This window comes from Durio zibethinus, chromosome 1, assembly GCF_047325235.1.
Source record: "Durio zibethinus cultivar Kanyao isolate XHJ-2024 chromosome 1, ASM4732523v1, whole genome shotgun sequence".
NCBI lineage: Eukaryota > Viridiplantae > Streptophyta > Magnoliopsida > Malvales > Malvaceae > Durio > Durio zibethinus.
The window spans coordinates 37,663,576-37,689,270 of record NC_143162.1 but is presented as its reverse complement, the minus strand read 5'-3'; the positions used below and the strand labels follow the sequence as shown (position 1 = coordinate 37,689,270).

The window sequence follows — 25,695 nt, the reverse complement described above, 5'->3', positions numbered from 1 at the left end:
TTTTACTGAAAATGATACTTGTTTCTGAAATAACCACATGTCCACGACAATCCTCTTGGCTTTCTCAAAGCAGCAGCAAGCGGTTGAGGCAAGTGATTACAGAGAGCACCCATAATTGGGTCACTCCTGACCATCCCAGCGCACTGTGTCCCGGCATGTTCGAAGAGCATAACAGTGACTTGACTGAGCAATCTAAATTCCATCTTGTCCTGTAATGAAAAATCTACGTTTAGAATTTAATTCGAGAGAACCATTATAGAAACTAATTTCTCAGCGTCCTTAAAACTTCTCGTCAATGCGAGAATTAAATACCATAAGATACGGCAAGCCAACTAACCAAAAGTTGCCCTCCAGCCATTCAAGATAAGTACAGCTGTGACCACAACTTGAAACAAAATCTCAGTCTATTTCATGTAAAAGACACATCGAAGCTAAATAAATTATCATAATTAACTATGCACTGAAATTCAAACACCAAGATGAAAAACAGAGTCGACTATTTCATATGAACAGATGAGATGCTGAGACGATTGGTGTGAAAAACAAAGAAATCTACCAGATGGGTTGCCATCGTTGGCGGGGAAAACAGAGATAGTTAGGTTTGTACACGTGGTAGGTCCAAACTGGCCACAAGGATGAAAGGGACACTTATGTCACTTGAGAAAACTTTGGTTTTATTCAACATTTAGATAATAATAATGCTTTGGATTACTCGATCTTTTTGTTGTCTCATAAAATGTTGAAAGTAGTACTAATTAGATAAGCGAAAGATTGCTATGATTTATGCAAATTTGACTTCAAGTAAGTCTGATAGTATTTTTTAAAAAATATTGCTAATGGGATGAAAAGGTTATGTTAACCAATTATTGTCGTTGATTAGTTTAAGAACAAGAATCCATTTCTTAAATTGAAATGATTACATTAATTTTGTAATGGAATATCTACATATGGAATAACGGGAATTGGGGATTTCCGCCCAACACGTAACGGAAGAATATTTTTTTCAAAGACCGTTATGATTAAGGTATTGGGCTGAAAGATATAAAAATTATAAAACGGCACCATTCTATTAGTGCTGGAGAAACAGACAAGAAACGAAAATTGGAATCCATAAAGGAGGCAAAAAGTTTCCCCACACAAACAAAAAATCAGAAAACAAGACAAATTGGAACACCAATAGAATTCATTTATTTGGACACATCTTCTCTCACCATGTTTTTCAGTTTTTTTTTTCTAATTTTCAATTTTAAATCTATTTTTCAACACTTTTACTTTATTATTTTTTTAATTAAAAAAAATTATGTACGTAAATTCTTTTAAATTCGTAATTTAAATTTGGTATAAGATACCAACTCAGAGAAAAACCGCACCATGCTTTTCAGTTTGATAGAAACAACTGTAGCAGTTAAAAAAACTGGTCCCTATTAATTGCCATTAATAAATTTATTTTCTTTAAGCTAGTAAAAATGAAATGGATCGAGTTCATAGAATCCAACCAACCAATTAGACGTTACCGACAGACGGCCACAGGCTTTTACGCGTTCGATGATTCCTTAGTGAAAGCCGTTGGGTAGGTCCAAAACCGGAGAGGCTCCTTTGAACGTAAAAGATTGACCACAAGCACTAAATGCTCCTTTAATGCACTCTTCCTGATAAGATTTAAACCATAATAATATCTCTGTCTGTTGGCTTTCCCTTTCTTTTGGTTTTTTTTTTTCTCCACTAGTTACTCAAATTCCTTTCCTGGGTTTTTTCCTTTCTTTTGGTGTTGTTTTTACTTGAACAGAGCAAACAGAGCAAAACTTTTTAGCCTCTATGATTTGACTATTTGAGCGATCTTTTAAAACAAAAGAAGCTTTGAAAAAATGGGTCTTTTGAGCTCTGTGTTGGGTGTTTTTGGCTTCGGAATTGGAACTTCGGTTGGGCTTGTCATTGGGTATTACATGTTCATCTACTTCCTGCCTACTGATGTTAAGGTCTGTTTTTTTCTCTGTTGAATTCTCTTTATGTTTTGCTTTTTCTTTGTTTTTCTTTTCTGTTTATTTTCTGGTTTTTCTTCGTTTGTTTTTCACAGTTTTTGTTTGAGTGGAGCCGTTTTTGCTAGGTGGCTGTTTTTCTACTTCCATAACCTGCTTTAAATTTTGTCTATTTATTAATTGAAATAATGAATAGGTACTAAAAAATGCTAACTTTATTCTATGCTGATGAACTGTTTTTTGTTATGGTCTGATAAATGTATTGGATCGTATTTATGGTTAATTTCAGCTGTTGTCTTAAGCCAATAGAGTTTATGGTTTCCATCTCCAGTTTCACTGTGCAAATCTTTGTACTTTGCAGTGTTTTCGCTTTGAAAGATGTCAAAAAACAATTTTGAAATGATCAAACAGGCTTAAGTTTAGGTTATTCTTTGAAAATTTTCGGTTTTAGGATTGAGAAAATTTTCTCTGACGGGATTATCATTTAACAGTGATATGCTTGTGCTTTTGTTCCATTTTTCTATGGTATTTAACTTACTGTATTTTATCACCAAACTATTTGGCTTGTTTTGAATGTTAGTTGGTGCCCAGTTGGTGCCATGTATGAAAGGTTGGAACAGTTAAATGTAAATGTTTGTAATTGGTACTCTACATATGGACACATAAGTTCCTAATAAGAAGCTGTAGTTATCACTTGAGGCTATCATATAGAAAAACAATGAAGAAATATAGGTCCTTTTCGAAGTGAATGACGATCCTGCATCCGAATTCCAATATACAAGTTATAATATTTCTGAATTCCGACTGTCATGTAATGCTTCCTTAAAGTAAACAAACTTGAACAGTCTTGAGACTTTTCTCAATATATATAATTTTTCCTCTTTGTTCTTTCTTAATTCCGCTTCTGTCTTTTTTATTTTGGTTGTTCTCTAAATGGTGGGAACATATCTCACTGAGCAGTTTAAAGTGATATCAGAACAACAACATGAATTGTGTTCAATGTCATGATTCAGCCTTTTGATCCATTGATAAGATGGTTGCTTTGTTTCTTTTGGTTGTTAACATGTCATGTTTTCAGGATCCTAAGATTCGTCCTTTAATTGAGGAAGACTCAAAAACTTTGCAGCGGTTGCTTCCAGAGATCCCTTTGTGGGTCAAAAATCCAGATTTTGACCGTGTATGTTATTCTCTGCTATGATTTCTTATTTCTTTTTCCTGGCATTTGTGTATGTTAGCTCTTAAGTACATTAAGTTATGTAACAAGGTTATAAGTTATAATTGTCTGTTTCTCTGAAGGTTGACTGGCTTAACAAATTTATTGAGAACATGTGGCCTTATCTGGACACGGTATGTGTAACTGCAAAGATAATTAACCAGTTATGGTTACTATTACGTTTGTTTGCCTTGCTTTTTTGTATTTCGTACTGAGTGTTGCACTTCATGTTTTCTAGGCAATTTGCACAACTGCCAGGAATATAGCAAAGCCCATTATTTCTGAGCAAATCCCAAAATACAAAATTCAGTCAGTTGAATTTGAAACGCTTACTCTCGGTACCCTACCACCAACTTTTCAAGGTTGACTTTTCTTTCTCAAACACATATTCCTATACATTCTACACACATAACCTCAACTGCATATTCCATATCAAATGTGTTCCCATTATATGATCACTTGATCTGAATTCTTTTCTGCATTCAAAAGTATAGATATTTATCCAAGGTATTAGACTAATTATGTAGTATAATAATAATTCAAGGAAAGTATTGAAAGTAGTTTCTTCCTGAACATGATTGCTAATTTTCATTTGAAGTAGCCTAGATTGTATGAGTATGGTGGTTATGATGTTGTTAGCTTACAAATTGTGTTTTTTTTTTTTTCTTCTCCCTTATAATTCTAGTACAAATTTTTATAGAGTGATGCTTGTTATTATATGCCAGGAATGAAAGTCTATGTCACTGATGAAAAGGAACTTATTATGGAACCAGCATTTAAGTTGGCAGGGAATCCTAACATCATTATCGCTGTTAAAGCTTTCGGATTAAAAGCCACTGTTCAGGTATTTGCTAGTGTAATGGTGGATTAAGAGAAAGAAATATGCATGACAAAACATAAGAGAAATGTGTACACATTCTGCCTGTCTGTCTGTCTATCTCTCTTACTCTCTCATGAACAGACATCCATGCAGATGTGCGTGAACAAAATGGTTCAGCAAGATGTAGAGAGAGAAATGTGTTGGTTCCAGTGAGGAGCATTGATTTTTTTTATCTTTCAGGTTGTTGATTTGCAAGTATTTGCTGTTCCTCGAATAACTCTGAAGCCTTTGCTCAATGTCTTTCCTTGTTTTGCGAATATCTGTGTTTCCCTAATGGAGAAGGTATGTTGTATTTAACAAGTCAATACATGGTTATTTTTTTCAGGAATAAAGTTTATGCTGCAACATTAGTTCTTATGAACCATGTTATGAATTTGATGCAAAATATGTCTCTAAGCATCATTCATATTAGGAGATTTTTTTTTTCTATTTTATTTATCATATCCATTTATTATGAATTGATGTTATTAACTTTCTGTCATGTCTTTATTTTCTGACTGCTCAAAGTTTCAATGTGATTCTGTTCAGCATAATATGTTTAGGAGAAAACGTTACCCGGGCAGGTGTTAGTTGTAGTATCTATAGAAGGATCTTACTTTCTTGCCTCTTTCTTTCTCTTCCACCTTTTTGTTTTGCAGCCGCATGTTGATTTTGGCCTAAAGTTACTTGGGGCAGATGTTATGGCCATTCCTGGATTATACAGGTTTGTCCAGGTAATACTTCTATTTCTTGCTTCTTGTGATATGTTAAAGTTTGTGATGGAGAAAACTGTTATATACCTCATGGCTGGTGGTTATCCTCTCAACTTATGTACACCAAATATTTTGACCATCTCTCTCTCCCCTTCACTTTTTCAGATTGAAGGGGAGTAGAAACTACATTTCTATGGCATCTCTGTATGCCAGCCATCACCCCCTTTATTTTCCAGGAATCCTATATGCAATCCTAATATGCCCCAATTCTTTATTTTTTTCTTAACAAGGATACATTTTTATCCAGGAGCTCATAAAAGATCAAGTTGCAAAAATGTACCTGTGGCCTAAAGCCTTAGAAGTGCAAATAATGGATCCTACGCAGTAAGTGTGCATATTTCCGCTTTCTGCTGACTTCCAGTTACAGATGAGACTTTATATATGACCTGCTAAAATTCCTCTTATTGACAGAGCCATGAAGAAACCTGTTGGAATTCTTGATGTGAAGGTTCTGAGGGCAATGAAGCTTAAAAAGAAAGATCTTCTGGGCAAATCAGATCCTTATGTGAAACTAAAATTAACCGAGGAAAAACTCAATGCAAAGAAAACTACTGTGAAACACAGCAACTTGAACCCTGAATGGAATGAGGATTTTAATTTTGTTGTTAAAGATCCAAACACTCAAGCTTTGGAGATAAATGTCCATGACTGGGACCAGGTATGATTCTTTTGATGTGTTTCCTAGATTAATTGTATGTTCTGAGGTTATTCCTAATGAGACCAGATTAACCTTTCTATTTGGTGATGTGAAATAATCTAAAACTTAACTATTCATCTTGTCCCTTGTTCGAAGACTTACTTTCTTAGGATCTAAAGCACCCCACGCCAACCTATGCAGATTTCTATGTTTTGTGTACTCATGTATGCCTGTGTATGTTCCACGTGTATTTCTCAAGCTTTATGTTAACTTTAATTCAGATTGGCACACACGAAAAGATGGGCATGAATGTTGTTCCATTGAAAGATCTTACACCTGATGAGCCAAAAGTTTTGACTCTTGATCTGCTGAAAAATATGGACCCAAATGATCCACAAAATGAGAAGTCACGTGGGCAGCTTGTCATGGAAGTCTTGTACAAACCTTTCAAGGAGGATGAGATGCCAAATGACATTGATGATTGTAGTATGGTACAAAAAGCTCCAGAAGGAACACCCGCAGGTGGAGGTTTGCTTGTAGTTATTGTGCATGAAGCTGAAGATATTGAAGGAAAGTACCATACAAACCCACATGTGCGTTTGTTATTCAGAGGGGAGGAGAGAAAAACAAAGGTATGGGATAAATCTATGCCGTAAATTAGGTTTTTCAAGAATGGTTTCACTAAGAGGTAATGGTGTGAATATTTGCTTCCAAACCTCCAATGCATCTTACTTTTTTGAATAGCATTTTGATTCCTACAGCTGTTAATACAAATGTCTAAAATATGGAAACATTCAATAAATCATGCTGGCCCACCTTTCCAAATTATAATTGGACATTCACAGTTGGTAAATTGGCACTAAGTCTGTTTATGAAGTATAATCTTGTTTAACACTGATGTTTTAATCATAAATATGGCACTTTCCAGGATGGATTATTGGCTGTGAATCAGAAATGCTACGTCTTTTATATTTGCCTGTGCGACTGATCCCTATCCCCTTATTTGTCTGAGCTTAATGTTCTTGTTGGTTGTCATACATTTTGATTCTTGGTCTGGAATTGACATTCATGTTGGCATTGATTCAGCGTGTAAAGAAAAGCAGAGATCCAAGATGGGAAGATGAATTTCAGTTTATGGTGGATGAACCACCCACAAATGATAAAATTCACGTGGAAGTAATTAGTACATCCTCCAGGATAGGGCTATTGCATCCCAAGGTATACATTTGCATTTATTGCATTCATTTTCGTTCTCTCTCTCTCTCTCTATTTGAACTGTTAGGAGAGGGCATATCTAATATTTGGAAGCTTTATGCAGCATGGCATTCAAAGGCTTCTGTTTCTTTATATGATAGGATTTTTTTTCTTTTGTCACTCTCTCATCTCATTATGAGCAATACTTATCCTGATGACTTTGATCACATTGATATTCACCATATCTTGTGCATTACAAACTTCTTTTTCTCCATGCCTATTGCATATAATTTGAAATATAAATTCATTATTCTTTTATTTAATTAAATAATAACAATACTTCTTTACATGTTTTTTCAGGAATCTTTGGGTTATGTTACCATAAACCTAGCTGATGTTGTTAGTAACAGAAGAATCAATGAAAAGTATCATCTCATTGACTCGAAAAACGGCCGGATTCAAATTGAGATGCAGTGGAGAACCTCATCTTAATTATGCCGCAATTTGGTTTTTTGAAAGTTTGTAAAGGAGATCAGTCCCGATGTTTTCTGATACTAGCCATATAGCATTGCCACGGTGTTTTATCACTTCCCTTCTGTCGAACAAAGCTTCCTCACACTCTTTTCAGTATGTTGTTAATATCAGTCACTATCAATTTCCTTGCAATTATTTCCTTCCTTTTCTATAATTCTGTTCTTGAAAGTATGGAATATGCGTGCCAACTCTTTGAAAATACAAATCGATTAGCAACATTTTTTTCTTTGATTACTGGGTTAAAACATTGTAGTAACTGGCAAAATGCACAAGAAGGTAACTACTGGGCCTCGCTACCCGATAAGCACCCATCAAGGGCGCTGGCTGCTCTGATTTGTAGCTTACCGAGCCAGGCCTACTGTCGTTCCTAATAAACAAATAAATAGAACAAATGCTCGGCGCGTGAACTATGATAGCCCAAGTTTTAAACCTCGCTTTGATTGATTAAACGATGCTGAGTGCTGAGAAATTTTCTTCACATCGTTGCATGGTCAGGCCTACTTGAACTCTTTTCGTAAGCATTTTTTTAAGTCAAACAGGAGATTATGCTAAAAAGGATTTCAATTGCATCTAGAAGACAACGCTTGAGAGTTACGAAGTATGAGACATGGAACATTAGAAGACAAAATTAAACAAGAAAACGAAGTTGTAGCCATGGTGCAACTTTTAAATCACATTTATTATACAGGGGTGGAATATGGAAGTTTCAGTGGTAATCTTGTATTTGTATTCTAACTTCCATATTCTCCAGTTCTCCTCCTTTCACCCTGCGCGAATGAGATAACTACTCAAATTAAAAAGGGTCAAATCTAAATACCCAATCCAAGTAGGTTTTGTTGCTCTTGATATCTTTATTCCCTAAAACACTAACTTTATATTGTTCTAACCTAGAATTCTCTACTAACAACCCTTTTTTTTTTTTTAAACAATAGAATATGAATTTATGCTTCAATTATAGTGGATTGACAGCTTGTAAAAGAGAATAAATGATTGCCTTCCACTAGGGACCTCATTTTTTGACTCACAGAAGAGCTGAGCAGCATTAAGAAGTAGTAAAACTCTGAAAGTAAAATCAACGTTAACTCGCCTTGTTTCTATCTTCGTCAAAAATCTTGTACTGAACGGTGGGAACCAGGGGCAATAATAAATTACAGGGTGTCGGGGGTTTCATGCAATCCATACACACACACACACACACTCTCACTTTTCAGATTTTGTATTTGTTTTTTTCATATACTATTCTCTTTATAACTCTACTTAAAGGAAGCTTCAGAGGATTGAGTGGCGTTGCATAGAATTAACGCTACCTTCACTTCTCTTTCTCTCTCTCTCTCTGAGCAAAGAGAGGAACAGCGGAAACAAAACAGATCAATGAAAAGCTTTTACAGTTACTTTGTCCTCTATATTTCCTTGATTTTTCTATTATTCTCTTCCAGCAGCAATGGGTATGATGATCTTGAAGTTCTGTTCATGCTCAAGTCTTCCATGATTCGACCCACAGGTTCAGGACTCGAGGACTGGGAACTCTCTTTATCTCCATCTGCGCATTGCCACTTCTCTGGTGTTGAATGTGATGAGGATTTCCGTGTTGTTGCTTTGAATGTGTCGTTTGCTCCTCTCTTTGGCACCATTCCTCCGGAATAGGTCTCCGGAACAAGCTCATGAACCTCACTATTTCCACCGTTAATCTTACTGGGAAGATTCCGGTGGAGATGAGGAATTTAACTTCTCTCAAGATATTCAACATCTCCAACAATCTTTTCAGTGGTAGTTTCCCTGGAGAAATTCTTACAGGTATGACTCAGCTTGTGATTCTTGACGCTTACAACAATAACTTCACTGGTCTTCTTCCCATTGAAGTCGGTAACCTGAAAAATCTAAAACATCTATCTTTCGGAGGAAACTATTTCACGGGAGAGATACCGGAGAAGTACTCTGATATCCAGAGCTTGGAATACTTGGGTTTAAACGGCATCGGTTTAACCGGGAAAAGTCCTGCGTTTTTGGCTCGTTTAAAAAACCTGAAACACATGTTAATTGGATATTTCAACGCCTTTGATGGAGGAATTCCACCTGAGTTTGGGTCATTAAGTCAACTCGAACTTCTCGACATGGCAAGCTGTAACTTAACCGGTGAGATTCCTGCGAGTTTGAGCAATTTGAAACACTTACACTCATTGTTCCTTCAAGTGAACCGTCTCACGGGCCGTATTCCTTCTCAACTATTTGGTTTGATCAGCTTAAAATTTCTTGATCTTTCCATAAATGAACTAACAGGGAAGATACCAGAGAGTTTCTCTGCCTTGCAAAACATTACACTTATCAATTTGTTCAAAAATAATCTCAGCGGTCCAATCCCATCATTCGTAGGTGATTTTCCTCATCTAGATGTTCTTCAAGTGTGGGAAAACAACTTCGAGCTTGAATTACCGGAGAATCTTGGCCGCAACGGGAAGCTTTTTAAGCTTGACGTTGCTTCCAATCGCCTCACTGGATTGATTCCACGGGATTTGTGTAAGGGAGGGAGGTTGGAGACGTTGATTCTAATGGAAAATTTCTTCTCTGGTCCCCTCCCTGAAGAACTCGGTAACTGTAAGTCTCTTACAAAGATTCGTATCATGAAAAATAAACTCAATGGAACAATTCCAGCTGGAATTTTCCACTTGCCCTTGCTGAGTATTATCGAGTTAGACGCCAATTTCCTCTCCGGTGAACTCCCATCCCAGATGTCAATTGCTTCGCTTGGTATGTTAAAAATTCAAACAATTGGATCACTGGTAAAATCCCTCCAGCAATCGGAAATTTAAGTACTTTACAAGTTTTATCTCTTGAAATGAACAAATTTTCAGGTGAAATTCCGGAGGAAATCTTTGTTGCACCTGAAGCAGTAATCACAACAATACAGAAGCAATAGACAGCAATTAATAATCAAATACGCAGGAAAAATAAAGCACACCAAAATTTACGTGAAAAATCTTTCAGTGTAGAGGAAAAAAATCACGGACCACCAGAAAAATCTTCACTATCAAATAATAGTTATACAAAATTCTTCTCTAGCTAAAACTAGAGCTAATCAACAATTAGAGAAACAATTAGAGAAATCTCACCAAATAAGTGACTCAATAAATACACCATGGATTTGTTCCTAGAGAGCTTTAAACCCAATCTTCACCGTTCAGAATGTAGAACTCTGAATCATAAACCTCCTGACAAGGTTCCAACTCAACGGACCACTGATTGACTTCCGTTCAACCAACTCTCCCTTCTCCTTTTTCTCTCTCTGCTTTTCCTGGCTTTTCATCTTTCTCTGCTTGGTTTTCGATACACACCTAAAACAACCCCACCTCTTTTTTTATTAAGTAGCTAGGGCTCTGTGTAAAATAAAAGATCAAGGCCCATGGCCTTTACTTGGTCCAAAACCACTTACATGGGACTGGACCCCATTTTCCTAACAATCTCCCCCTCCAGTCCCATTAGAAAGAGATTCATCACCATAGCAATTTCATTTGGAACTTATCTTGGCCAGGGAACTCATTCCGACCAAGTTACTGCAAAGCTCAAGCTTTTCCCTGAGAAGTATCTTAGTCAACATATCTGCTACATTCTTATCAGTATGGACTTTCTTCAATAACATCTGCTGTTCTTCAATCACTGAACGTAACCAATGATATCTAACATCAATGTGCTTTGTTCTAGCATGGTACATGGTATTCTTACTCAAATCTAAAGCACTCTAGCTATTACAAAATATCACATGGTCTTTCTGATTCAACCCTAATTCAAGAAGAAAACGTTTCATCCAAAGCATTTCTTTACATGCTTCAGTTGCTGCAATATACTCAGCTTCTGTAGTTGACAAAGCAACACACTTCTGTAACTTAGACTGCCAAGATACAGCTCCTTCTGTAAAAGTGAATAAATACCATGAAGTAGATTTTCTACCATCAAGATCGCATGCCATGTCAGCATCAGTAAACCCTTCTAAAACTGGTTGTGAAACTCCATAAGTCAAGCACATTTTTTAGGTACTCCTCAAATATCTAAAAATCTATTTCACTGCTTCGCAGTGAACCTTCCCTGGATTAGAAAAAAATCTGCTCACTACACCAACTGCATGAGCAATGTCAGGCCTTATACAAACCATAAGATACATTAAAGAACCGACTGCAGAAGAATAAAAAATACTAGACATAGCTAGTTGCTCTTCTTTAGACACTGGACAAGATTTCTTCCTTAGATGAAAATGGTTGGCAAGTGAGCTGCTAACTGATTTAGCATGTTGCATGTTGAATCTACCAAGCATTCGTTCAACATATTTTTTCTGTGACAACCACAGCTTTCCAGCTCTCCTATCTTAGATAATGTCTATACCAAGAATCTGTTTTGCTGGACCTAAATCCTTCATATCAAAGGACTTAGACAATTATTCTTTCAACCTGCAAACCATACTAGCATCTTGTCTTACAATCAACATATCATCAACATATAATAATAGGATAATAAAGTTACCATTAGGAAATTGTTTAACATACACACAAGAATTCGTTGCTGTTTTTTTATAGTTATGACTCATCATAAAAGAATCAAACTTTTTGTACCACTGTCGCGGAGCTTGTTTCAAGCCATACAAGCTTTTCTTCAATTTGCAAACTAATTGCTCTTTCCCTTTCACTGCAAAACCCTCAGACTGATTCATATAAATGTCTTCCTGTAAATCACCATGCAAAAAAGCAGTTTTAACATCAAGTTATTCAAGTTCAAGGTTCAAACTAACTGCCAATCCCAGTACCACTCGAATAGAACTCATTTTTATAACTGGAGCAAAAATCTCATCAAAATCGATGCCTGGTTTCTGAGAAAAACCTTTTACTACCAATCGAGCTTTGGACCTCACTAGTTTGTTACCATCTTTTTTCAACTTAAACAACCATTTATTCTTTAATGGCCTCTTTCCTGTTGAAAGTTTAACAAGATCATAAGTACCATTCTTTCGCAATGACTCCATCTCTTCTTTTATTACTTTTAACCAGTGCTCTCTATCCGGAGTAGCCTGTACATCTTGAAAGCTTTCTGGCTCCCCTTCACTGGTAACTAAAATAAAATCTGAACTTGAATACCTGGTAGATGGCCTGCGCTCTCTAGTAGATCTCCTGGGCTAAGACTCTACATCACTTGATGCTGAAGGTAGCTCCCTCTGCTCAACACTCTCAGGTAGAGAGGATTGCTCCCCCTGTTCAAAACTAATAGCATCTGACTCATCACCAACTGTGGCTGACTCATTCATATCCCCAAGTTCTATTTTTGGCTCATTTTCACCATTTGTAGCTCTTTTTTATGAAATCTCTGTCGGTGTTGAAACATCACACTCAACAGTAACTCGTGTAGTCTTCTCATTTTTCTCAAGGTCTGCTATGGTTTCTTTTTCATGAAAGATCACATCTCTGCTTCTAACTGTCTTTCTCTTTACTGGATCCCATACCCTGTAACCAAATTTTTCATCACCATATCCTACAAACACACATTGTGTAGCTTTACTGTCAAGCTTTGACCTCTGCTCTTTTGGCACATGCATGAATGCTTTACACCCAAAAACTTTTAAGTAAGAGTATAAAGTATCTTTTCTTGTCCACACTCTTTCTGGAATGTCAAAGCCCAAAGGAACTGATGGTGACCTGTTAAGTAAAAAATAAGCTGTGTTGACTGCTTCACCCCAAAATGGCTTTGGTAATTTTACCATCCTCAACATACATCTGACTTTTTTCACAATGGTGCGATTCATTCTTTCAGCTATACCATTATGCTGCGGTGTTCTAGGTTCTGTCCTCTCATGCCTGATCCCATGCTTTGAGCAATACTCTTCAAAGCCTTTAGATGTGTATTCCCCATCATTATTAGTTCGAATACACTTCAAGGGTAACCCTGTCATCCTTTCAATCATGACATAAAATTTTTAAAAATACTGCAGTACCTGACTTTTGTATTTTAACATATATACCCGAGTCTTACGTGAAGTATCATCAATAAAAGTAACAAAATATCTGCTACCACCTAATGACTCAACCTCAATGGGACCATATACGTCAGAATAAATTAATTCCAATCTATTTTCTTTTCTCTGAAAACTTTTACAAAAAAAAACTCTATGATGCTTTCCAAACAAACAATAATCACATGAATCGAGAGACATACATTTGGTCAAGGGAATGAGAGAGTGCCTTACCAAAACCTGTAACCCCTTTTCACTCATGTGTGCCAGCCTCCTGTGCCACAAGTTTGCTGAAGCATCATTTTTAATGGTATTTACCTGGTTACCGTTCAATTACATCCATGTCTTATACATTGTGCAGCATAGTTTTTCCCTTGCAACTACCATAGATCCTTTGAGAAGCTTTCACTATCCATTCTTTTGTTGGCTTTCATATCCCTCCTTATCAAGGACATTAATAGCAAGTAAGTTCATTCTCATATCTGGAATGTGTCTGACATCCCTCAAAGTCAACATGCAGTCTATACTAGTTTGTACAACAATATCACCAATCCCAACAATCTGCGACACATTCTTGTTTCCCATCTTGGTACAACCAAAGTCTCTTGCTTTGTAAGTTGTAAACAACTCTCTCTTAGGAACACAATGATATGCCGCTCTTGTGTCAACTATCCACTCAATGTCAGGATCACTAACATGATTACAATCACCATGTGTACAAATCAAAGTAACTGAATCACTATCTGAATTCACTGCTGCAACATTACCATCATCTGAACTCTTATCTTTCTCATATTTTCGCTCTTGTTTTAAGATTCTACAGTTTCGTTTTATATGACCCGTCTTACCACAATGAAAACACTTCACTTTACCTCTAGATTTAGATCTATGTTTAGACTTACCATGGCTTTTTGAGTCATGACCTCTGTCGATGTTTCTACCCCTATTCTCTGTGACTAGAGCTTGATTCTCAGGGTCTACATCTTTTCGCCTCGCTTCTTCATTAAGCATACTGTCCTTTACCATCTCCAATATCACCTTATAATCAGGAGCTGAATTAAGAACAGTCACAACTAGAGTATTCCAGCTGTCTGGTAATGAACCCAAAAAAAATAATACCTTTATTTCATCATCCATCTTAAGCTCCATAGTAGTCATTTGATTAAATATATCTTGAAAATCACTCAAGTGCTCTGTAACAGATCGTCCATCCCTGTACTGTAAAGTTGCAATCTTTTTAACAAGCATAACTTTATTCATACTTATTTTTCTCTCATATAATGCTGCCAATTTTGTTCAAACAATGTGAGCATCTGATTTCTGCGCTACATGATGAAACACGTTGATATCAACCCATTTTTTTATTGTAGCCAGCGTTTTTCTACCTAGCTTCTTCCAGCTTTCATCTTTCATATCCACTGGTTTAGCCGAATCTCTCAATACTGACTCATACAAATCTTTGCAGTATAGATGATCCTCCATCATAGGCTTCAAAATTGAATAATTCGATGCTGTCAATTTTATCATGGAACCTGTATCACCCTCCATGATCTCAAACAGAATTTACTTCTATCCTGGGTTGCTTCTGTATCGATGTCTCAAAATAACCCTCGCTCTGATACCACTTGTTGCGCCTGAAGCAATAATCAATAATCAAATACGCAAGAAAAATAAAACACACCAAGATTTACGTGGAAAACCCTCCAGTGTAGAGGAAAAAAACCACGGGCCACCAGAAAAATCTTCACTATCAAATAATAGTTATACAAAGTTCTTCTCTAGCTAAAACTAGAGCTAATCAACAACTAGAGAAACAATTGAAGAAATCTCACCAAATAAGTGACTCAACAAATACACCCTAGATTTTTTCCTAGAGAGCTTCAAACCCAATCTTCACCGTTCAGAATGTAGAACTCTGAATCATAAACCTCCTGACAAGGTTCCAACTCAACGGACCACGGATTGACTTCCGTTCAACCAACTCTCCCTTCTCTTTTTTCTCTCTCTGCTTTTCCTGACTTTTCATCTTTCTCTGCTTGATTTTCGATACACACCTAAAACAACCCCACCTATTTTTTTATTAAGTAGCTAGGGCTCTGTGTAAAATAAAAGATCAAAGCTCATGGCCTTTACTTGGTCCAAAATCACTTACATGAGACTAGACCTCATTTTCCTAACAATCTTCAACATCAAGTTAGTTTCAAAGATAAACATCAGTGACAACAATATTAGTGGCGAAATCCCTCCTTCGATCTCTCGTTGTACTTCACTTCAATTGATTTCAATCAGAACAGGCTCACTGGTGAAATTCCAAAAGGAATTGACGGACTGAAAGAATTAAACATTCTCAAATTTTCAAGAAACCAGCTCACTGGTGAAATCCCTGCTGAAATACAGTACATGACGAGTCTCACAACTCTTGATCTCTCCTATAATAATTTTGTTGGCAGAATCCCCACTGGTGGCCAATTTCTTGTTTTCAATGACAGCTCCTTTACTGGAAACCCCAACCTCTGTCCACCTCGCAACGTTACCTGTCTAGCTTTGATAAACCAAGCTAAAGGTTCAGGTCATGGCCACTCGGCATCTTTCCCTGCTTTAAAGCTCATAATCATAACCATCACGTCAATCACAGAATTGTTATTGATAATTGTCACGGTTTACAGAATGAGAAAGAAGATGCTTCAAAAATCACAAGCCTGGAAGCTCACTGTTTTCCAAAGGCTAGATTTCAAAGCTGAGGACGTGCTGGAGTGCTTGAATGAAGAGAATATCATAGCGAGAGGTGGAGCTGGGATTGTCTAGCGCGGTTCCATGCCGAATGGCCTTGATGTGGCAATTAAAAGATTGGTGCGTCGTGGAACTGGAAGAAGCGATAGGTTATCGGCAGAGATTAAAACTCTGGGTCGAATTAGGCACCGGAACATTGTGAGACTGTTGGGTTACATGTCTAATAAGGACACGAATCTGTTGCTGTATGAGTATATGCCTAACGGGAGCTTAGGGGAAATGTTGCATGGGTCAAACGGTGCAGATTTGCAATGGGAGAGGAGGTATAGCATTGCCGTGGAGGCTGCCAAGGGACTGTGTTATCTTCACCATGATTGCTCGCCTCTGATTATGCATAGGGATGTGAAGTTATGAAGCTCATATTGCTGATTTTGGACTGGCTAAGTTCTTGCAGAATGCTGGTTCATCCGAGTGTATATCCTCCATTGCTGGTTCCTACGGCTACATTGCGCCAGGTTCGTGACCCATTTCCTTATCTTGTTTGCCTGTCAATGTCATGATGATAAATTTCATATTCTTCCATAACTACACATTCAGTTGCGGTAACTACGTGACTTTGAAGTTTGAATTAACATCAGATGTGCATTATGTTATCCGATTTCTTGGTTGAAATTTGGAGATTTGGAAATTGGAATCCGATACCTCATTCTCGATTAATCAAGGATAAAAAGGAGTACAAGAAAATATAGCATCTGTAGTATATATATATATATAACAAAAGATTTTGGGCCAACCTAATGGGCAGCATTAGGGACTTGGGGCATGAAATATGGGCTAACTAGCAGCCCTTCTTAGATTATAAGCATGCCTTGTATAGTTTTGCCCGTTAGCAATCATCCGCTTGTATAATAGTTCAGGACCTTCTGGAGGCATGATCAGGCATGCATATCGAGTTATTGACATATTGAGGAAATGGTTTTTTTTGTCAATGTTTGGTCATTCGTGTCGTAAAAGCTGCATAATCAAAACTTTTGGCCATGAAGACTCTGATTTCTTAATTAAATTCTCTATGGTTGCTGTGATGTAAAGAACAGAGTACGCTTACACACTGAAGGTTGACGAGAAAAGCGATGTGTACAGTTTTGGTGTCGTGCTGCTGGAGCTGATAGCAGGGAGGAAACCTGTAGGGGAATTTGGAGATGGGGTGGACATTGTGAGGTGGGTTAGGACAACCACATCAGAAGTCCCTCAGCCGTCTGATCCTGCTTCAGTGTTGGCAAATTTGGACCCCAGGCTAAGTGAGTACCCAATGACAGGTGTCATCCATATGTTCAAGGTAGCCATAATGTGCGTTGAAGATGAGAGCTCTGCTAGGCCTAGCATAAGAGAAGTTGTTCGCATGCTCACCAATCCTCCATAGACTGTCCCAAGGCCAACCTTCCTTACCTTTTGATGCTTTATCAGCTCATGGTCTTTGCAATTAAAATAAAACGTAGAAAACTGAAATAAGTTTCTAAGCAATGTTTGGGATATTAAAAAAATGTCACACTAATTTTCCATTAAGTCTTGTTAGTAAAATTTTCTTTTTCTCAATGTAAATTTATGTTTTTCCTATTTTTGTATGATATATCGGTGTATTAAAGATACAACGTGGAAGCAATTGACAGAGATGTATATTCGTTTTAAAACTCTTATTTAAACTTCGAAATTTTATTGGCTTTAAGCATTTCATACACGTGTATAAAATCCATTATAAACTCAAGATTAATCCAATGAATTTATACTGTTATTTTTAAATGATAATATTTAATAAATTTGAACCAAATTATATTATTTAAAATATTTTTCTCTACGTGTTTTTTTAAATATATATAAATAACTTTAAGCTTGTTGAAAAATTAAGTTAAATGAGATTTATGTTTGATTTCAAATTCAACTTCAATTTCAATTTCTTTGATTGTATTATATTTATTTTAATTACTAAAACTAAGTTTTATTCTATATTTCATTGGTTTTACCTTGCTATATAATTTAATAGTAATTTTTTTTTATCGAAGATGGGCTCCATGAAAAAGTAAAAAAAAAAAAAGGTGAAACATAGCCTCTTTCTTAGATATAGAGTTAAAACATTCCGCTCTAAACCCAATCAGAATCCAAACGGCCCAAAAAATCCAATTATTATACTTATGTCTGTTTAAACCCCAAATTCAAAACCACGATTCCGCCTTTTCTGTTTTGAGACGGACAGCGGGAGAGCATGAGAGAGACCGAAGCAATGGAGACGAAGAGTCCATCCACGTTGACCATCCGGCGAAACCCTTATAGGAAGGCTAGGGCTACGCCGTTAACCGTTTCCTCTCGACTTCCCTCCCATTCCACTTCATCCTCTAAATTACCTCAAATTTCTTCTTTTCCAATCCACGACATTCTTTCCGAAGAAATACCCCCAAACCCTCCGCCCACCGTAGCCGCCGCCTCCCCGTCACGGTCGCAAGACATGATCTCCGAAAACCTCAAAGTCTATTTGAGAATTCGTCCTCTCGTGCCTCTTAAAAGTTCGACAAAAATTGTAGGAGATCAAAATCCAAGGTCCAGGCCGAAAAACGTATGGCCTCAGGTCTCATCGAAAAAGAATAGCGTAAAAGAGAAGAAAATTTCAAAGAAGAAAAGTAACGAGAGTTGTATTATGGTTAGCGATGATTTTCACTCGGTTACTTTATCACCTCCTTTGCCTCTACAAGAAACCAAACGGATCAAATCGGAGGTCTACGAAGGGTTCTCTCACGTGTTTTCAACTGAGTCAACTCAGGTATATGTTTTTCCTTTTTAAACATTCTTTTTATTTTGGTGATGCATATGATTTCGGAAACTTTTTGTTTAGACTGAAGTGTACGAGAAGATGGTGAACCCTTTGGTTGAAGATTTCCTCAGGGGTAAAAGCGGTATGTTGGCGGCATTGGGGCCAACCGGCTCCGGCAAGACTCATACAGTTTTTGGTAGTCCGAGGGAGCCTGGCATGGTTCCTTTAGCCCTCCAAAGGATTTTCAAGCCTGATCAAGAGTGGCGATTTTACTTATCGATTTTTGAAATATGTACCGAGCGAGGTAAATCCGAGAGGATATCTGATTTGACTTCAGATGGACCGGATTTGTCTATGCAACAATCAGCAATTAAAGGGCTTCAGGAGGTTGGTTGTTCTTTTCCCTTTTTTTTCTACATATTATGGTGGGAAAATATTTGATATTGTGTTCCCTTCACTCTTGCAAACAGGTTATTGTTAATGATGTTGCGGAGGCAGAGCTGTTAATAGCTCGTGCTCTGCTGAAACGTTCAACGGCTATGACAAATTCCAACAGCCAGTCAAGGTTAATGACTAATTACACTGTCATTTTTACTATATGAGTATTCAACATTATGTAATTTGAATAGATGGGAGTGCAACTTTTACTAATTTGATTATTGGTTGGCATAATTGCAGCCGGTCACAATGCATCATCAACATTCGAAGAGGAACTAACAGGTCTGATGCAGAAACTGATGAGCAATCAAATTCTGCTATTTTATCTATTGTTGACCTTGCTGGAGCTGAAAGAGAAAAACGAACAGGGAATCAGGTATTACTTATATTCTGCTTTAAGATGTGGTTGTTAATTAACTACCTTTCCAGGTAGAAATTTCTTTAAAAAATGAGCTGTGGCCTGTGTGTAATATAGTAACATGAGCACACACTGCCAAGTGCCAACTGTGTGATTGCTGGACAAGTTGCTTGTTTATATAACAGTTGTATCTGTATGTTGTAATGCTATTTAAACCTAGGGTAAGCTTCTAAAATTATGTTGGCCAATGACCTTAGAATGTTTCAGGGAAAGTTTTAACTTAACTAAATGATAACCATGGGAACATTGGGAAAGTTTTGCACTAATTTTGGTTTAGAACAGTTCTTTCAGGTGTGATCTACGCATTTGTACACAGTTCAGAAGTAAAAATTATATCATGACCAGTTGGGATTGATATTTGATATTTAACTATTTTAGGGAGTCAAATTAGTAATACGAAAGGTCAATGCCTCATGTATCCTGGTTGATGTGAGCTTGGCCATTAATGAAAATTTTGTGTAAGCTTTTTGAAATAAATGTCTTATCGCAGGGAGTAAGATTGGCTGAAAGCAATTTTATCAATAACACATCGATGGTTTTTGGTTTATGCCTCAGAGTAAGTGGCTTCAACTTGTTTCCTGGATCTTCAAGGCATTCTCAAGTTTCTTCTTGATCAGTAATTTTCTCAATCACATATCTGCTTGATGTTTAGCGTAGTTTATGTTGTTCATTCACTTATCCTTAGCAAACTTTTAAGTCATTTCTCTCAGCATTTCTGTGACTTTTTTTTTTTTTTAATTTTCCTTTTCTTTACCACTGTTTTCAGTCCTTGTTGGAGCACCAAAAGAATCCAAAGAAGGCATTGCAGAAGCACTTCCAAAATTCTTTGGTACTGCTTTCTTTGATGAATTCATATGCTAAAAGTATTTGATATAGTTGTCTTTTCCTTTTTCACTCCCAATCTTTTTTCTTTTTTCTTTTTTGTCCCTGTTTAATGGTGATAGTTAGTACTTAGTTTTACTTTATTGTCATGTAGCTGACAAGGTACCTGCGAGATTATTTGGAAGGCAAGAAGAGGATGACATTGGTATGAGGTCTTCATGTTAATTGTTGCTAATTCTTCTTCTAGTACTTCATTTGCTTCTTTGCTTCATTTGTAGTCTTAGATCTTAGTTAAGAAACAGTTTTCAATTTCGTTTTATCTTATTCTATTTTCACCAGCTATTTAACTGTTGTTGGAATTTTTATTCTGTTACCAGATTTTAACCGTAAAATCCGGAGAAGAAGACTATCTGGACACATCGTACTTGCTAAGACAAGCTTCACCATATATGAAAATCAAGTAATTATTTCCCTCCTTCCCTCAATTTCATTCGAAATTTAACCTGTAGACCTTATAAGATGCAGTATTTAAATCTATTTCTTTTAGGTTCACCACCATTGAGGCACAACCCAATTTGCTTTGCAACAAGAGACAATTCCAAACACTTTCTAGAACTGAGCAGCCCAAAAGAATGAAACTTGGCAACCCTGATGCCTCAATGGTATTTTCTTTCCCCTTTAAAAGTGCTGTTTCTTCCTTTCTGCTTGTATTAGTCTTTCTTCCTCCTCCCTTTCTTCTGACTTGTGATCCAGCAGACCATCAGGGTGAATTTTCAACTTCTTAAGGTCCAATGTGTTCTATGATTAAGTATTTACATAGTATATTCCTAACTTTAGTTTGAGAATGTCAGTTGTGTGTATTTTTGCAAAAGCTGTAAATCATATCCTGTTGTGAGGCACTTTTTTTTCTTGAACATTCTAAAGCGTTTTCTATTAACTATTCAATAAGTTTGTAGATGTGAGTGGTTTGAGGTTGTCCATGCTTACTTCACATAATAGGTTGTTCATTGCATTATGTCATGAAAGTGTGATTTTGGATGAAAGTGTTCGTTGCATCATATCATGATTTTGGATCAAAAATCAACTTGCTGTTCTTTAAACTGAAAGTAAACTGTTATTAGCATGCCTTTATCATTTTTCATATTTAAGTTTGTTTTCAGATTGAAGGAAAGATTGTTGGAGATGAAAACCAGCTTCCTAATGAAGGTTGTTAATATGTCCAATTAATTTCTATGGTTCTACCAGTTTATTCTTTTATTTCCATTGTTTTGCTTCTTTATCTACTTTCTCGAGCCTCCTTTTAGAATTTTAACATGCTTTCTTATTACATTACAGGGAACCTGACACACTGCAGTGCAGACTTAAAAAATAGTAGACCTCAAAACATGAATTCTGATGACTTGATGAAGAGGGAGAGAACTCATCAGATCACGCAAAGTTTTGCCAAAGCTTTATGGAGTGTTTTGAAGCAACATAATGAAAAACTGAAGGTGATAGTTATGTGTGGCTTGATGAGTTAACCTTCCGCTAAATTTTATGAAGCTTATTGTGGGTTTTAATATGATTTCAATGATAACTTAATTATAGACCCTTATCATAACCAGGTGGCAGAGAGTGAAAATCAGATTCTAAGAGAAAATCTTAGAAATGAGAAGAAAAGATCTAGTGAGATGCAGAAAGAGCTGAAGAATTTGAGATCCTGCTGTACTTGCTCCAAGAGCAATTCAGTGGCATCAATTGTCGTAAAAGTAGCTGAGAATTTTGAGTCCATGCTGCATTTGGGAGGACAGACATCTTGTGGCATTGATGAGGTATGTATATAAGTAGGTACTTATCCAAATTGCTTCACTATATTTTATAGAACTGTTTTTGTAATTGCAATAACTTATAGTAGCTGCATAATAATGCTCAAAGAGAATAACTCTATTTGAATTTTTATCTAATGTTTAGACAAAATTGGATTTCGATTCTTCCTATCACATCAAATCTGAATGCAGTAGCAGTCCCAGAATATTAGACTCAACTCCAGGAGAGGATCAAGTACTTTCTTTTGTACTTAACTAATTGTTTGTTCATTTAATATCATTCTGGTTACTTCTGAGTCTACTTCTGCTTGTAATCTACGAAAAGAGTTTGATTAGATTATTTACTTACAATATCTACTCGATTTTGCTCCAAGGAGTTAATTTACTTGTACAAGCCTTTTTCAATATTCAGACTAATGTGAAAGTTTATTCTCCCGACTGCAAGTGCTCACTAGAAAAAGGTAAACATTTTCCAAGACAGCAACAGGACATATGTTCTCAGGTATATGGATCACTAGCCATTTCTTTAGATAATCCAACTTTGATGTTATTGTATTTACAATCCTTCCATTGCAAAAGTTGTCTTAGTTAAGGTCAACTTTCTCTTTTACAAATGAATGTTGCAGATAGTCTGGTTCTTGCTTCTTGTTAAAATGATAATACCTTGTCACATGGGGATTAAGGTGTATAATCAGAGTGGCTCTTTTCATATCTTGTCATTACATATCTGCAGGAAAAAGTTCTAACTATGCTTTTGTGCTTTATCATGTCTAACCAATTTTTGGTTGCAAATAAAGGTAATAAGTCACAATACTTCTTCAAACTTGAGCGGGCTTGAATGCTTTGATGATAAGCAAGAGCCTGAGGCCATGGTAGGCTGACACTCAAACATTTTTTCTGGAATCTCTTTTTGGAAGAAATTGCCTTTGATGGAAAGAAAATTTTCCCTTTCATTTCTCTTATCTTTGATAGGAAGGATTTGATTTCCTCGATGGTCAGGTAAGAGGTTCTGAAGAGGTTGCTAGTTCTCCAAGCATTTGTTTTTCAAATGATAACTGTCAGAGTTGTCAGGTATGGTTACCAGAAGTTCTTTGGTCAGGATTGTCAGATTATATACATGCCATGCAAATTCTTAATGGCTTTGACATAAATATCATAATATGTCTAAATTAGATACTTGAAAGCTTTGCTGGGGCTGGAAATATTCAAGATAATTCAAGTGAGTCAAATTATGCAGTTACTGAGCATCTTGATCCTAATTCAGATGTACCAGGTTTGGTTTAGAAACTCAACTTTTATGTTATGGACAACAATTGCGAAACATTTCACATCTTAGAGAGCCTTGTTACCATTTCTCCCTTGGATGCAAAATGAAAACTAGATAAGGCCCTATCGTACATGTGATGAATTGCAGTTGATGTTTTATTTCCTTGCCCTTCGGTCTACTTTTTCACCATGATTCTATATGGCTGATAAATTTAAGTCTTTCAGGTTTTGCAGTCAGCAATTTGGGCAATGACAGCGGTACATCCAAGCTGCCAGGTCAACAGCTTGGTGAAAACGATGAGGTTAGTGTCTGCTCCATGTTCTGCATATGGTCATTATATACATATATATTTAGAATATTTCCTGCCCTCTTTTAGGACTCATTGGATCCGGTGGTATCAACTAAGGATGTTGAACATTCTCAACAGCAAGATGCTGTTGATGTTCCTGAGAGTGAAATAAGACCTGATACCTCCTGCAATTCTTTAAAGAAAGAAAAACCAAAAAGGTAAGTTGGGTGTACTTCAGATCATGCTAATTGCATGGCTTCTCACTGGCGCTAGTACATGCCTTGCTTTTACCATACATCATTATTTGCTCATGAATGTTTTTCGAATTCCCCTATGACCCTCGCTATATATTGCACAAACAGGAGACTTTTACCTGCATCATCCATTCTAGTGAGAGAAATCAGCACTTTTGATGCTGATGAGTTAGACAAACCAAGGGTTAGTTGAAAATTTTCTATCTCCTTCCATTACTTCTCATGTGCTCCTGATTTAGGTTTTCATCGTGATCTGAAGTGTTTGACACCAAAGTATCTTTCACTTCACAAGAATTATGATGCATAAAACTTTACTGTTGCTTCATTATTCAAAATTACAGCCACTTGGGCTTGAACTTTGATCAAACTCATGCTATTCATTCTAACATAGAAGCATGTCTCCTCAAAATCTTTTTGCAGGGGAATGGAGGTGTAAAGAACTTGGATGCTCCTGAAAGGCAAAGAACTCAGGGCAGCATCTCTCTACTACGCTTCCTTAAGAGCAATCTTCATTCTTTAGTATAGCACCTTTCATTGTTTTATGTAAAGCTTGCTTTTCTTTTTTGTTTGTCCTCTATAACTATATATAATTTGGGCATTAGTTATTATTGCTTAATGGTCTGCACCCACAAAATTCAATGGTCTGGGATAGATACCCAAAAAATATAGTTTAGATTTTCATTCCAAAATAATGGTGGCTCTTCAAGAAGTTTACCTCACTCAATATGCTATTTGGTAGAGCTGTAAATCTAGTTAGGCGTACTTTCAAAGGGCGGCTCCAAAGTCCAAAGGGAAAGCAAGAGGAGCTTTGCTCTGATTAATAGGTTTGTGGACTCACTTGGACTGAGTTTTGGGCCATTTACAATGGCCTCAATTTTTCGAACCAGTTGACCCAATTGACCAACCTCTTCCCCCCCCCCCCCCCCCCACTTTTTTTTTTGTAAGTTTTCACTATGAATGAGATTGGAAATTTCAAATCTGATGATTAATAGGTTCCTGAAAATTACGCCTCCCATGTTGGTCTACTGTTGAAACCAAGGTGGTTCATGTCTCCATGAACCACGAGGCTGCTGATGTTCCTTTTCCATTATATATTTAATTTAGCTAATACTATTTTGTCAAGCTGTCATCATTCTAGTTTCCTTTTAGAAGTTTTGATGAGAACTTTTGTTTTTAGATTCTAAGCACCCTATAATGGTCAAGACTTAAAACTAACATATGAGTGTGATGTATGATCGCACCTAACGTCTCCATCCACAGTTCTACACTGATTACCTCAAATCTTTTTTCTCTTATCTTTTTCCCTCTTTCATCACCCCACCTTTTTAAGCAATCTTGTCAACCCCAATATTATGCCTTTTTCACTTTACCATTTTCCGGCTTCACTGTATCGAGTATTGACCCACTATGCACCAATATCTTAAAGAAAATAGTGTTAAAAAAGGAAAGAAGAATATTGGTTTTGGCAACTTTTTTCCTTAATATTGGATGTAATTGAACGCAACCACGCCTCAATATCGTAAGAAAAATCTATCCATTTAGTGCGTTATTCATTATCAGCAATATTTTTGGACAAAAATTGAAAAAACGAAAAAATAAATTCAGTGATGAAGAGAGATTGGACCCTGAAAGATGGACTTTCGATTTAGTGGGCTTCAAGAAAACTTTGGGTTTCGGTGCAATCCAGTTTCTGCTTTCTA

At 36.6% G+C, this 25,695-nt stretch overlaps 2 protein-coding genes and 1 pseudogene across 6 annotated transcripts; all 3 read left to right on the top strand.

The window, feature by feature from the left end:
- Positions 1 to 1,687: 1,687 nt before the first annotated feature.
- Positions 1,688 to 7,318, top strand: LOC111312823 (synaptotagmin-2). The gene is made up of 12 exons (XM_022913474.2): positions 1,688 to 1,976; positions 3,055 to 3,153; positions 3,273 to 3,323; positions 3,428 to 3,551; positions 3,915 to 4,033; positions 4,250 to 4,351; positions 4,708 to 4,782; positions 5,069 to 5,145; positions 5,233 to 5,479; positions 5,740 to 6,090; positions 6,545 to 6,676; positions 7,013 to 7,318. Exons 1-12 carry the CDS (start codon positions 1,866 to 1,868, stop codon positions 7,142 to 7,144), a joined length of 1,620 nt encoding a protein of 539 aa, XP_022769209.2. The 5' UTR covers positions 1,688 to 1,865; the 3' UTR covers positions 7,145 to 7,318.
- A 122-nt stretch (positions 7,319 to 7,440) lies between these two features.
- Positions 7,441 to 17,562, top strand: LOC111312831 (receptor protein kinase CLAVATA1-like; annotated as a pseudogene). Its single transcript, XR_016325873.1, has 3 exons — positions 7,441 to 10,051; positions 15,351 to 16,417; positions 16,997 to 17,562. The product of XR_016325873.1 is annotated as a receptor protein kinase CLAVATA1-like (transcript).
- A 499-nt stretch (positions 17,563 to 18,061) lies between these two features.
- On the top strand, positions 18,062 to 24,611 carry LOC111312818 (ATP binding microtubule motor family protein). 4 transcript variants are annotated; one of them, XM_089740529.1, is made up of 22 exons: positions 18,062 to 18,711; positions 18,784 to 19,089; positions 19,173 to 19,267; positions 19,381 to 19,516; positions 20,049 to 20,114; positions 20,325 to 20,387; positions 20,535 to 20,585; positions 20,758 to 20,840; positions 20,928 to 21,042; positions 21,541 to 21,586; positions 21,716 to 21,870; positions 21,985 to 22,191; positions 22,331 to 22,420; positions 22,598 to 22,687; positions 22,812 to 22,868; positions 22,983 to 23,057; positions 23,158 to 23,256; positions 23,359 to 23,404; positions 23,677 to 23,753; positions 23,829 to 23,959; positions 24,104 to 24,179; positions 24,416 to 24,611. In XM_089740529.1, the coding sequence occupies exons 1-22, from the start codon at positions 18,160 to 18,162 to the stop codon at positions 24,518 to 24,520; spliced, it is 2,721 nt and encodes a 906-aa protein (XP_089596655.1). In that variant the 5' UTR covers positions 18,062 to 18,159; the 3' UTR covers positions 24,521 to 24,611. The 4 variants fall into 4 exon arrangements, with proteins under 4 accessions (XP_089596655.1, XP_089596650.1, XP_022769190.2 ...); XM_089740524.1 differs by having other exon boundaries at positions 18,064 to 18,711; positions 23,359 to 23,458; XM_089740535.1 differs by having other exon boundaries at positions 18,576 to 18,711; positions 18,791 to 19,089; positions 23,359 to 23,458.
- The last annotated feature ends 1,084 nt before the right edge of the window (positions 24,612 to 25,695 follow it).

Bases quoted from the DNA above. Each gene is read 5' to 3' on its own strand.
- LOC111312823 (XM_022913474.2), top strand. From the start codon at position 1,866: ATGGGTCTTTTGAGCTCTGTGTTGGGTGTTTTTGGCTTCGGAATTGGA. The intron at 4,783-5,068 runs GTAATACTTCTA...ATTTTTATCCAG, and splicing joins GATTATACAGGTTTGTCCAG to GAGCTCATAAAAGATCAAGT. The intron at 5,146-5,232 runs GTAAGTGTGCAT...TCTTATTGACAG, and splicing joins CAAATAATGGATCCTACGCA to AGCCATGAAGAAACCTGTTG.
- LOC111312818 (XM_089740524.1), top strand. From the start codon at position 18,160: ATGAGAGAGACCGAAGCAATGGAGACGAAGAGTCCATCCACGTTGACC. The intron at 21,871-21,984 runs GTGATAGTTATG...TATCATAACCAG, and splicing joins AACATAATGAAAAACTGAAG to GTGGCAGAGAGTGAAAATCA. The intron at 22,421-22,597 runs GTACTTTCTTTT...TTCAATATTCAG, and splicing joins CAACTCCAGGAGAGGATCAA to ACTAATGTGAAAGTTTATTC.